Consider the following 14,516-nt stretch of genomic DNA (forward strand, 5'->3'; position numbering starts at 1 on the left):
TTGATTGGTTGACAAGAAAACATTTATGACCAAATGGATCAATATTTCCCCCTATGAAATTATGGATAAATTTTTCATTTTTCTTCCCATCATCTAGTGTAGAATTTAAAAAGTTAGAAAAAAATTAAAAATTGATCTTTATAACAAAATAAATTAAGATTTTTAATTTTGTCAATTTAATTTTTTTTATTTATTTTCAATACAAACTATTTGTTTATTTTTATTAATTAAAATTGGTAGAAAAAATATTTTAGTTATTAAACTCAACATAATATGATATTTTAGACATTTTATGTATATTATATTGAGTTTAAACTAAAATATTTTTTATTAATTTTATTTAATGAAAATAGACAAACAATTTAAATTAAAAACAAATTAAAATATGAAAGTTTAAATTGACAAAATAAAAAATTTAGAATTTATTTTGTTATAAAGGTCAAACTCTAGATTTTTGTATTTATTTGTAATTTACCTTAATTTTTTTATTGTCTTTAGTAATTATTTTAGTTTATTTAGTGAAGTAGATTTTGAAAGTTTAAAATATTTTTAAAATTTTTAATTATTTTTATTAAAAATTTAATAAAAAATCAACAAAAAAATTACTAAACAACTTAATTTCAAGCGACTTAAATGCAATATGAGAAAATAAAATGGGTCTATGGTGTTAAAGACAACATTTAAATATTGATAATATATAGTTGGAGAATATTCCTCTTGTTTAAGTTGTCAATTTTGATGATTCGAGTTGTTTGCTTTATAAGGTTCTGATGAAATTTTTTTAGTCAATTTGATATTTGTAATTTTTTTTTATTTTGTGGCATGAAAAGGTTATGATAATCTTTTTTTTTTATTAATGATATATACAAAAAAAAAAAACTCCACAAAATCAATAATAAACAAAACTCATGATGAGTCTCACGAGCCCTTTCAAGTATTTAAACTTAAAATAAGCCTAACCTAATTTGGAATGAGCTTTGAGTAGTTAATAGAAGGGATGCAAACGAACCGAGCCGAATCGAACTTTGCTGGATCGATCATCTAGCTCGGGTTAGGGTCGAAGCTCGATAATGATTTTTTTAAAATTATTATTTACATTGTTTAAATATATAAATAATGTATTGATTTTATAATTTAAATAAAGATAAACAAACTTAATAGAGATCAAGCTTGATTTGCTTACTAAATGAATCTTTACTTAATGTACCAAACTGAGCGGAGCACACGAACAAGTTGATTCATTTATAGCCCTATGGAAGAGTAATCGACGAGGAAGATTTGAACTGGGTTTTAGTTATAAACACATTGAAATTTGTTCTGCTTCCATATAGTAACTATGAATGAATTTGGAAGTGACCAAAGCATAATCTGCAGTACTTTGTATCTTCACAAATTGAAACTCTTCATATCACACTTTAGGATGTGGTGAAGGGAGGTCAGAGATGCAAGTTGACGGAGCAGCGACAAACTCTTTCAGTTATAATTTAACTATAATAACATAATAACGCTATCTTTGACCAGAAATATATATATATATATATATATATATTACTAAGAACGGCTTTGATACATTCCAATTAACTATTGAGAAAATTGCGATTTGGTGAAATTTTCACAAAATAATTATAGATTCATGATAAAATTTAAAAGTTTAATTATGTTATAAAATTTACCATTAATCTAAAATTATTTTGTGAAAATTTCACTAAATTGCAATTTCCCCTTCACTAATTCATACACTACTTGTTTTTCCAAAGCGAAGGAACAAAATTAAAATAGAGCATCAATATTTGAAACTCAATATGACATGTGTTTGTCATAACCTCATGTTTCATAGATAATAGATATCGTTCCAACCTATCACTAATTCATACACTACTTGTTTTTCCAAAGCTAAGGAAAAAAAATTGCAATAGAGCATCAATATTTGAAACTAAATATGACATGTGTTTGTCAAAATCTCATGTTTCATAGAAAATAGATATTGTTCCAACCTATCACTCCTCTATGCAACTCGAATAAATTTTATTGAATGACATTCTCACACTTACAATTTCATCACATATACATATAAATCAACAAATTAATTTTGAACTTCTCAATCTATAAATAAAAAATAATTTTCCGTTTGGCAAGAGCTAAACGGGGCTTTTTTGGCTATTTTAGCCACAAAAGACAAAATAGGCTATTTTAGCCACAAAAAACAAAATATCCCATCCAACCCATAATCATTACATTCTTCTCTCACAAAAAAAGCCAAAAAAGCCAAAAACCCCTTCCCAAACCAAACTTTTTAGCCCAGGCTAAAATAGCCAAAAAAGCCAAAAAGCCAAAAAGCCAACCTACTTCCCAAACGGAGGCTAACATCTGTTCACAATTTTAAAAGGGAAATACTAATGGCAACACAAGTGATGAAAAGTCTCAACGTGTGGAAAAAGAAGTGCTTAGAAATGTGTAAAAAATGCTTTAAAATTTATTAAAAGTGTTTGTGATCTATAGAAGTTCCTCAATAGTACCCGTATTTGGGTATTTTCATCATTTTAATGACAATCTAATCCATAAAATAAAATAAAAAATACAAATACATGAGCTTTTTCAATTAAGCTCAATAAAACAGTAACTTAAATGAATGTCTTGATTCAACACACAAAATGCAGTATCAATGTCAAGAATTACTCATCCAAAGAGGGCTCAGACTTTTTTTCAATGGTGTCAGCCATATTAAGTTTTTCTACTAAAATAAAAGATTATATGCAATAAATATTTTTTTTGCCTCCTTTTAGTGTGTTCAAGTGACACCAATTGGTTCTGATATGAACTTCCTACAAGGTCTCACCCAGAATCACAGATAAAAACTACACGGGAAATTTATATACAACAAAACACAAAATCAAACTGAAAAAATGAACCTCAAGGAACCGAAAATCCTAGTGGGATTGGGACAAGGGAAGAGAGACAAGTAGTACTAGCCAATCTAACCAGTTTCAAGATCACACAGAAAGTAGACACAGCAAAATGACAGCAACTAGACAAAAACCGGTGTTACCAACATTTTTCGCACCTCTCGAACCTGATTTTCCAGCTGGCGTAGAGGCAGGCGTGAAAGCGGAGACATTGGACAGTGGCGGGTCAACAACGTCTGCAATAACAAGTACTGGTGCAGGGGCCGGTGCAGGCGGCAATGACATGGGTGAAAGCACGGAAAGTAGGTCGCCTGGTTTCGCTGGTAAGATGTTGTATGATGTATTTTCATTTGGGTTGGAACATGGGCTTCCTGCAGTACCAAAGATAACATTTTGATATTTTTAAAACATTGTAGCATTTTATACACAACTAGCTAGTAAGCTAATGTTTCTAGGCTTGTTTTTGTTTATTTATTTTTATTTTTTTGGGGACAAAAAGTGACTTATTTTTGTCTTAGTGAACTTTTAAATTGTTAGGTCGGGCTGCAAAACTACTTGAGCTCAACTCATGTTCAGTTCGTTCGAGATTAGCTCGTTATGTAAGCTAGCTAAATTTGAACATGTGAAGCTCGTTCTGTTTTCAAGCCAAACATAAACAATCCACTACTTGGCTCAACTCAGCTCATTGGCAGCCCTAATTTTAGGATCATCTAGTCAAATTAAAAAAAGAAAAAAGAAAAAAAAGACTAAACCAATTAAAGAAAAAAATAATTCAAACTAAAAAAAATCCCAAAAAAGCCAACTCCAGATGCCAAAACATTATTTGTCAAATACGTCTTAGATGTTGACTTGTAACTTCCCACTTTTTGTAATCAATGTAGAATTTACATAAAAACTCCTACATGTGTTGATGCTTATATGGACTCTGGTTTTGCAACCAAGTAATGTCTTGCAAGAGGCCTCAAGCTCTGTGAAGCAATATTGCCCTGTGGGTTATGGTTTAGGTTAGGAGTAGCAATTTTTTTTTATCAATACACAAATATGCATTCCTAATAATGATTAAATTGTGTAAACAATGAGGGAAAAAAAAACCAACAAAAATTTCCTCAATTTGAGTTCATGTGTTTTTTTGTAGGCCATTATGCTACTATAGACAATTCATTCACCCATTAACATCATGAAAAATTGAGCACTTATGGTTACAAAATGTTGAGATATAAGGTCTGTATACTTACTCAAGTATGCATTTGCAGTAGCAGGAAAATCTGTTATGACCCCATCAACTTCATGCGCAAAATAAGTAGCGAGCTCCACCATGGGATCCGACAATAAATCAAATACCAGACTCACAAACTCATTCCTAAAAGGAAAGGCGTAGACAGAGATATTTGCAGCATGCATATCGTCAACGACACTTGTGAAAGCCCTGGCGAACGAATTAGAAAATTTAATAATAGAGGTTTTCTCAACAGTAACTGCATCAGCATACTTGCGAATTTCATCCACTGTCGGTTTTGGTGCAGCGCTTATTGTCTCATTAATGAGCAATACCTTTTGGTAATTTGGGTTATGCTTAAACTTGGATAGAACTTGACTGTCATCGGACTGAATCAGTACCTTTTGAGTATGTTGTTTGTCGAAGGTGGCATTGATTAAGGCATTGGCAACCACATCTGTTATGCTAAGACCCTTCTTTGATGCTAGGTAGGCAGCATTCTTGGAGAGAAAGTGTAGGTGTTAAAACTAGAGATGAAGATAAACAATTATATCAACAAAAAATGAAGATAGAAAGTTATAGGGGAAGCATCATATATATACATATATATCCATTGTGTTCAAATAATGTGGTTAGTTTGAAATGGTAACAGAATGCAAGTTTAAAAGTGTTGACATAGACACATCGACTAGAATTTTTTTTTTACATGTAGGACACGACATGTTGGTGATATGCACAAAATATAGTCTTATAAAGTTATTATATGTCAGGTACATGAATATTTAATTCAAATATAATAACAAAATACAATGGAATACTAATTTCTAGAAGTCTAAGGAAGGAGAATATGTATTTTTATCATTGGACCTAAGTTATTTATTCAAATTTATAATGTGTTTGTGTGTCTAAAACAGATACATATGTTCCCCAAGTGTCCGACGCATGTTCAAAGTCAGCAAAATTTTTAAAAATATCAGTACATGTTTGGACATGTATCCAACAGGTGTCGAGAAGTGTCAGATGATGAGTGTCATGTCGTTTCAATGTCTAACATGGCACACCACCTTAGAAGTGTCCGTGCTTCTTAGGCAACAATAAATAGAGAAAGAACTTACTTGTATGTTGATCAAAATTCCAGTAACTGCCTTGGTCTGTGCAATTTCTAAGAATGCCGATAGGGTCATGAATCTACCCTTGTTCGAGTTTGCAGGGTCTCTTTTCAAGCCAGAGTGTAGATAAGGGCTTGTTAGTTGAGCTGAAACGAGAAATTTCACAGTTAGTGGGATATTTGAGGCCTAAATTTGTTAAAGCTGTAGGTAGCAAAATTCTCTATTTCAAGTTTATTTACGCTTCAATGTTTGAATCTCGCTCCAGGTGAGATCGAATGAGAAAATTCCATTGTCCTTTTGAATTTCAGGAATTTTGGTTAATCGTTCTAAGAAATCTCGCAGTGCATTAGTTTCTCCTGACAGGTCAGCTGAATCCAAGCAGAAGGCAACTCCATCTTTTGACATTTGCACGGAGCAATCAATAATGTCTGCTCCATCATCTATGGCTTGTTCATAAGCAAGATCAGTGGAGCCAGGGTAAATCCCGCTTGCTCCGTTGTGAGATATGATCAAAGGTCCTGCAAAGGCACAACATTAATTTTAGAATGAATAACTTGTCCTTCTATTTTGTATTGAATCTCCAATGTAAAATAAAATCAAATTCAAAATAAATTATGATTAGTTTCTTACCTTTGGCTGGCCGGGTAGCATTCTGGCTGTGAGCTAAGCATGCTGCATCAGAAAGAGCAGGTTAAGGTTAAACTAGGAATCAAAACAAAAGAACAATTTAGGTGATGTTTGGATCTTGGATTTGTTGAGGGAAAGATAAATGAAAGGAAATAAAATTACTCATACATACTCATTTTTAATAGATAACTTTAAAAAAAGAAAACGAAAAATTTACTGACAAGTATATATTCACTATCTTTTCATTTTCCTAACCCAACCAAAAAAGAGAGAAAAAATAGCTCCTACTTCATTTTTCTTTTCGCCTCATAAATCCCCCCACAAATCCAAGATCCAAATAGAAAGACAATTTAGTCTATGTTTGGATCATTTGATTTGTCAAGGGAAAGGGAAATAGAGTTACTTATAAATACTCATTTTTTATAGATTACTAAAACAACGCCGCCCAATTAGTACACATTAACAAAAGAGTGTTATTTGACAAATATATTCACTATCTCTCATTTTCCTAACCCAACAAAAAAGAGAAAGGGGAAAAAAATACTTCTACTTCATTTTTCTTTTCCTGTCATCTCCTTTCCTTTTCTTTTCACCCACAAATCCTAACACAATCCAAGATCCAAACACAGCCGTAATTGAGGGTTTGCATAATCAGGAGTAGGGACTTTATGTTTTCTCTGATATGCTCTATTTTGTTGTATTGCATGGTTTGTTCTCTTATCCCTACTCAGTGCAGCTACTTGGAGAAAAATGAACTTGAAAACATGTAAAAAAGAGAGCAAAAACTAGTCTCACCAATTGATTCAGATGCGGTGGAAGGAAAATCTGTGAGCACCCCATCGACAGAAAACTGAGAATTATCGATAAAGTGCAAGTACTCGGCTGTTGGATCATAGCTATAATTGTAACTCATAGTTATATCATTTGCAAAACCAGAAGCATATACTTCTAGACCTTGCTTGTGAGCATCGGTAACAAGAGTAGTGGCAGGCTCCAAATACATTTCTGTGTTGACAGGCCATACGTATTCTTTCGGAACAAGAATTCCCGATGCAAATGACTTGATATTGGAAAGATTCGCCAGTATTGAACCGTATGTCTGCTTGGTTGTAGGCTCAACTGTGTCTTTCTCGAGGAACCGGAGGATGAGCTTTGTCTTTGCTTTGTTCACTTTTTCATTCAGTGTCTTCAAGAAACCAATCTCAGGAGACGAAATGTAATTTATGCCCATAACTCTTATAGCCTTTTCAACATATAATGCAGGTTCGAGATTGTGTTCCGTGTAGAATGAGGCATACTGCAATAGATAGCATAAAAAAACAAGGCTAGTATGTATTGAGGTATTTGTTCACCTCTTACCAAAAAACAAGTCATTTAGGCTGTGTATGGATCAAGGATTTGAGGAATTTAAAAATGAGAAGGAAAAAAAGAAGAGAAAAGTAAACAAAATTTAGCTTACATTTCATTTACTTTTGCCCTTTACTATTTTCTTTCCCTCCATTTCATTCACTTTTACCCTTCACTATTTTCTTTTCCTCCACAAATCCTTCCTCAAATCCTTGATCCAAACACACCCTTATGGATATTAACAGGAGGGCCACACAGATCCAGTCTAGCCCCCTTTTTCACTCCACAAGAAACAAGATCAAACTGACACTCATTCTCTTTTTGTCAAGTGAAGATAATATTTTTGATCCCTCATGGACTAATGATCAAGTGAAACACAAATTTTTTAGTTCAGATTTCTCTGGTAAAAAAGAAAACAGGATTCCTGATTATTCAGAAATTAATTGAATTGTACGCACTGGTCATTATAATCTTATATATCCTTCTAATCACCATGATAATTCAATTATACATGCACTGTTGCAGATATATTTCAATTTCTAGGCAAGCATATTGTTATAAAAATCGGAAGAGGAAACAAGAGCAAGATAGACATAATGAAGTACCTGAACATTCAACCAAAACAGAGGCAGCTTAACGCCTTTTGCATCTTCAACAGTAGATATTTGTTGCACCGCATCAAACACACCTGTCCTAGAAAAGATACCTTGTTTCACTGCAGGGAATTCATATTTGTTTTAACTTCAATTTCATTTCCGCGATCAAATAGACTATTGTTCAAAAAGGCAAGAATGGAGAAGGTAGTGTTGTGAGACTTACAAGATGCATTTTGATATAGTTGATCATATGTATAATCCAAAGCAAACCATCCTTGAATATTCTGTCCATTTACATTGTAGGTTTTTTGTCCATCTGGGAAGGCGTGTGATATATCTGTTGAGTTGTCAAGGTTTAAACTTGTCAAGCAAATACCTCGGCTATCTTTTGTAAGTTGTAGATCACAGAACAAAGTCACATTAGGCAAGCTTGTTGACTTTACAAGTTGAAATGCTTGCAGGCTGGAATCAGGGAAAAGCCCCGAATACCCTCCACGTGCCAGTACAAGAGGCTCGGCCCCTGCACGTGAAAAGGAAAAAAAAAATATTTGGACAAAGAAATGAGGAAACAAGACATAAGAAAAATTGACATGCAACAAAAGAATTGAGTCAAAGATTTCAACAGGAATTGATAATACTTAACGAACTATCGAAAAGAAAAAAACATTGTAAAAAATCTGTCATTTCATACGTACATGCAGGACTCAAAAAGCAACTTGTTCAAAAAAGAAGGGAAAAACAAAAAAGAAAAAAAAAAAGAAAACACAATATCAGAAGCATGAGGTTTTTTTTCTGACCTAGTAGAGCTATTGAAACTTGTGAAAGCAGAATGAGGAGAAAAAAAGAAGTTTCCTATATGAAGAAGCAAAATATTTTTTTTTTGCTTTGTTTTATGACCGCTAAAATACTTACCATATATTATTTGAAAGGCGAAATCATTGTTTTCTTCTAATGTATTTTGCTTATTAGGAGAACAAGTTTAGTTATCATAGCTCTAGAATAAAGATGAAATAAAATAGCTAAATTTTGAAGCTTGAAGAGCAATTCTTATAAGCAAACAACCAAACAGATTGAGAAAAAAATATAAAGGAAATACATGTTACCATCGAGAGTCTTCCATGTCTTTGAATTGTTCCCATTCTGTGTTAGAGCGCAATGGAAGAAGAAAGCAAAAAGCAAAGTTCTGATCATTTTCTTCCACTCCTGTCTGAAGAAAACAAAAAAGTAGATTAATATGAGAACAACTCATACCCACAGAAAATTTCTTACAGCATGTATCGGTTTTAACTGTTGGGATCTGGGATCCCGCCCAAGACCTTATAGAAATCAAAACAAGCAGAAAAACACACCCACACACAAGGAGACACAATATTTTACGTGGTTCGGCCCAATGCCTACGTCCACGGGAGAGTAACCGGTTATCACTATACCAATGAGGAGATTACAGAAAGATTACAATAGAGGAGGAGCTCACACTCTCCTCACTCAGCCACTCACCCGTCTCCCTCGCTCACACCGAGGGAGACGGTCTCTCCGCCTCACATCTCTCGCACTCTTTGGTTCACGGTTTTCTTCCTCTCTTACACCACTCACACTTTGGCCTCTCCTCTCAACCTCCATTTATAGGTGAGGGAGTAGGTGGGAGTGCCATTGGGTAGCCTCCATGCTTGACTTCGGCAGCCTCCTTCTTTGACATGGTTGGTAGCCTACTTCCTTGTTGACCAACCAAGGTGTGTTCACAAGACAATTTCCCCTTCACATGGGGTGAATTCAACAAATCACCCCCTCAACCCATGTGAGGTGATCCACTGCACACACTGCTGCTAATCTTGTCACGCCCAAATTCAACAAAGTCTGCATCTCTTCACTGAGATGCTTGCACCCCCTTGCCTGGAGTGCCCGGCACCCCCTCACTGGGGTGCCATGCAAAGCTTTACTTTGCAACTCTTTGAGATGGCATCTCTCCCTTCCATCCAGTCTTGGAGAGATCCCAATATGTCTCTAATTCAGGAGCAAAAGAAACTTTCTTTCCTGGGACATGCTTTGCTGTCTTGGTCTCTTTGCTCTGAGCTGTCTTTAGAATTGGCCGCAATGGCTCCGTCTTGTGCACCTCCGAACTGCCTCCATGCGTTCTTGTACACTTTGGTTGCCATGTCTGCTGGGCCCTATGTCTCTTCTGTGCATGTCTTGTACGTCTTGCCCGGTAAGTGACAGTAGCTCCGTCTGTCACAACCTTCTCCACAAGCCTGTACAGATTCCCCTCCAGTCGTCCATGTAGCATCACCGTATCTCCATGGATGACTTTGAGATTTCCTTTGCTAGATGTGAAGCTATAACCTTTCATGTCTAGCATACTTAAGGAAATTAGATTCTTCTTCAGTCTTGGCACGTGTCGGACTCCATCCAACGTGAAAATTTTTCCATCTTCCATTCTCAGCCGTACTGTTCCCATGCCAACAATCTTACTCACAGTGTTGTTAGCCACTCGAACAATACCTCCATCCTTGGCTTGGTAGGTAGAAAAAAGTTTCTTATCCATGCATATATGATATGTGCTTCCGGAATCTAAGATCCAGTCAGGTTTCGTCATACTCGACGAAACTGTAAATGCATACTCATCCTTAGCATTTACTGCAGCAGCGACATTTGATGAGCTCGCCTGTTCCTTTTGTGCTTTGTCCTCCTTGAGCTTTGCACAGTCTTTTATGAGGTGATCCTCCTGATCACAGTAATAACACTTTCTCCTGAAGCCTGACCTTGATTGCGAACGTCCTCTTGATTTGGATCTACCCCGTCTATCATTGGACCTACCTCTGCCTTGCTCATTTTCTGAGGCAACCATGGCATTTCCTTCTGGGTGTTTGCTACTGCTACCTTCCTGTTTCTTCATCGACTCATGAGAAATGAGCGTAGCAATCACCTCATCCAGTCCAAGAGCATCCTTCCCGTATAATAGAGTTGTCCTGAGATGCTCATATGATGCAGGTAGAGAGACCAGCAAGATCATAGCCCTATCTTCCTCCTGGGTCTTGTCTCCAATGGTGTCCAATTCCATTGTGATCCTATTGAACTCGTCCAGATGTTCTGTGAGGTTCGCACCTTCTGGCATTCTAAGTGTATATAGCTGCCTCTTTAGAGATAACCGGTTTGTCAAAGATTTTGACTTGTACCTCATCTCTAACTTTGCCCATAGCTCCGCCGGATCTACTTCACTGATGACTTCCCGGAGTGTGTTGTTCCCGAGATACAACTGAATTGTACTGTTTGCCAATTCCCTCAACTCCTCCCACTTGTCATCCTTTATGTCTTCCGGTTTGTTGGACTTTTTGAGAAGAGCTTTCACCAGACCTTCTCGTGTTAAAATGTTTTTCACCCTTTGCTGCCACAGGGTAAAGTCATTACTACCATTAAAAGGCTCAATCATGAAACTTGCGCCTTTTCCTGCCATTGTAAATTTCTTCCCTTTTTAAAGAAATTTCGATGTAAGAATCTGACCGTACGGATGGGTCCGGAATATTTCAAATAGTTGGAACGCACTATTGGGTCGCCAAAAACGGACTCCGAATGGCCTAGATCTAGCCAAAAGAGTTTGAATGCCTCCGATTCAAAAACTAACCGTACGGATGTGTCCGGAATACTCCAAATAGTTGGAACTCACTATTGGATCGCCAAAAACGGACTCCGAATGGCCTAGATCTAGCCAAAACAGTTTCAACGGTTCAGATTTGCTGAATCTGGTGCGCCTGAGAAGCACCAGATAATTCCTCCGGATTGGCAGGTCAACGGCTCGGTCAACGGCGCAGGCGGCGCGGTCAACGGCGGCTTGACGGCTGGTCAACCCGGCTTGGTCAGCGGCTCAGGCTGACTGGGCTGACACGTGTCTGACACGTGGCTGACACGTGGCTGACACGTGGCTGACGTGTCGGCTGACGTGGTACACGCGTGTATTACACGCGCCTTCCCCCACTCGTCTTCTTCCTCCGTCAGCGCGTGTGGCGCGTGGATGAGAGTGGGACCACGCGCCGGGTTCCTTAACGGCGCGTGTGGCGCGTGTCGAGACTGTGACTCACGCGCCAACTTCTAGGAGCGCGTGAGGGCGCGTGAAGAGGCTTCTGGGCTCTGTTTTTGCTGTTCTGGACTCCTCTCCTCCTGACCTTCCTCCTGGTATGCTCAAAAGTGGATTTCGACCACTTCGAAATCTGGACACTTTCGGAAAAAACTCGATTTTTCTCCACCCGGGCTCTGATACCAATTGTTGGGATCTGGGATCCCGCCCAAGACCTTATAGAAATCAAAACAAGCAGAAAAACACACCCACACACAAGGAGACACAATATTTTACGTGGTTCGGCCCAATGCCTACGTCCACGGGAGAGTAACCGGTTATCACTATACCAATGAGGAGATTACAGAAAGATTACAATAGAGGAGGAGCTCACACTCTCCTCACTCAGCCACTCACCCGTCTCCCTCGCTCACACCGAGGGAGACGGTCTCTCCGCCTCACATCTCTCGCACTCTTTGGTTCACGGTTTTCTTCCTCTCTTACACCACTCACACTTTGGCCTCTCCTCTCAACCTCCATTTATAGGTGAGGGAGTAGGTGGGAGTGCCATTGGGTAGCCTCCATGCTTGACTTCGGCAGCCTCCTTCTTTGACATGGTTGGTAGCCTACTTCCTTGTTGACCAACCAAGGTGTGTTCACAAGACAATTTCCCCTTCACATGGGGTGAATTCAACATTAACAGCATTCAGAATTGCAAAATGTCAACTATACAGTCAATGGATTTGGCTACACGTTCCATTTCTTTTCAAGATTCTGAAATTGGCTACTGTTTTTTGGCAGGGGAGAAACATATATTGAGATGAGATTTCAGTTTTAAAGTTTTAGTGACAGAAATAAATCCAAATATTTCCAATTCCTTTTCCTGTTAGGTAGAATTGGTTAGGATAAAAGTGACGAAAAAGTAAGAGAGATTAAGAAACAAATATTTTCCCATATTTGTTTATAGCATGAGAAGGGGGGGAAATGCAAGAAAGTTCAAATTTCTTTTACAACTCATCAAAATTACAACTTTACATTCAACTTCTCTCAAAAAAAAAAAAAATTCACATGAAAGTAGTCAAGTGTTTATAACTTTCTCACAAAAAATTCATCTTAAACAATTACATACTAAAAAATAAAATTTTCTACTTAACATGAGCATAGGGTATAATAAAAGTAGAAATAAGAAGAAACAACCAACACAAGCACAAAAAAAAGATTATGTTAATATATTTTGATTTAACATACTTTTTTAAACTCATTGTGGGTTTGAATGGATCATACCTACATTTTCCACTTGGGTGTATTTTCAATTAATGTCATGAAAAGATCAGATTATAAATGCAAATGTGGTGGTATCTTCTGATTATTTTCAAGTGGGTTAGATAAAACTCAAATGTTCACTCCAAAAAAAAAAAAAAAAAAAAAAAAATTCAAAACAAACCTTGAGTCACATCCATATATAGAGGTTTACCAATTTATATTTGCTTTTTTCCATTTAATTGGATAATAATTCTAGTTTCAAAGAAATGCATTTTGCACTTAACTTCAAAAAGAATCAAACAAAAAACAAATAAACCAACAAAAAGAAGAGTAAATAGAACTTACTTGAATCTTGATGTGTAGATGGAAGAGAGAGGAGTGAAGAAACTCATAAGGGAATGCAGTGAGAGACAGAAAGAGAGGTTGAGAGATTAAAGGCGTTTCTGGGATTAAAAGGGTGTAAAGTTTTCATTTATTACTGGAAATTAATGCTTTGTGGGTCATTTAATTTGGACTAATAACTATGTTTGCTCCTTCTCAAAATAGAGATAAATTTCTTACTCTGTATAGTTCCTGGGAAGTTGACATCTCCTTTTTAACTGCTTGATCATTGTTGGAAGCATTTTTTCCATTTATTAAATTAGTATTATCACATATGTTAAAGTAATCTACTTACAAAAAAAAAAAAAAAAATTAATATAACAATTTTATATGTCTATATATACAGGGATACATACAAATAAATTAAATTAAATTTTTACTCATATTAATATTAATTTAAGTTACACTTTCATAGTATGATGTAGTTAAAATTATTTTTCTACATTGTAAATGTCACAACATACTTTAAAATAAATTTTAGAGTAAATGACAAATAAATCCTTTACAATTTACTTAAAATACGAATTATTTCCTATAGTTTTAGAAGTTATATTTTGCCCCTTCAAATTTATAATCTCATAACAAACGGCCCATTCAATAAATTATTAAGTCAATTAACAGTTTTTAATAATGACAAAATTACATTTCAATTAACAATTTTTGTAATTTTATTGTTGTATATGAGAGTAGTTACAAATTTTATTTTTTTGTTAATTTTGTAAAATAAAATTTTTCTGGCAAATGGATATTTGTAATCTCTAAAATCACATGAGATAATCCGTATTTGTATCAATAGATACATTTATAATTTGCCCATAATTTTATATGTATTTTATATATAGAAATACACATAAATATTTAATTAATATTATCATATATATTAATTTAAGTTAAAAGGAGGTATGTATGATATTTACTCAAAAAGTTAAGAAGTGTTCTCTTATTTTCATTAAATGATAAGGGAGTTTGTGATTTTAACTAAATATCAGTATTTATAATATAACTTTCAAGTGTCAATGGATATTTGTG

At 35.5% G+C, this 14,516-nt stretch overlaps 1 protein-coding gene across 1 annotated transcript; it reads right to left on the minus strand.

The window, feature by feature from the left end:
• Positions 1-2,808: 2,808 nt before the first annotated feature.
• On the minus strand, positions 2,809-13,675 carry LOC114284342 (glycerophosphodiester phosphodiesterase GDPDL7). The gene is made up of 10 exons (XM_028227239.2): positions 13,452-13,675; positions 8,902-9,005; positions 8,022-8,318; positions 7,808-7,917; positions 6,651-7,152; positions 5,859-5,900; positions 5,468-5,746; positions 5,235-5,374; positions 4,139-4,619; positions 2,809-3,274 (listed from the first exon to the last, which is right to left on the minus strand). The coding sequence occupies exons 1-10, from the start codon at positions 13,496-13,498 to the stop codon at positions 2,991-2,993; spliced, it is 2,286 nt and encodes a 761-aa protein (XP_028083040.2). The 5' UTR covers positions 13,499-13,675; the 3' UTR covers positions 2,809-2,990.
• Positions 13,676-14,516: the final 841 nt, after the last annotated feature.

Source organism: Camellia sinensis, chromosome 4 (assembly GCF_055761805.1).
Source record: "Camellia sinensis isolate YWXY chromosome 4, ASM5576180v1, whole genome shotgun sequence".
Taxonomy (NCBI): Eukaryota; Viridiplantae; Streptophyta; class Magnoliopsida; order Ericales; family Theaceae; genus Camellia; species Camellia sinensis.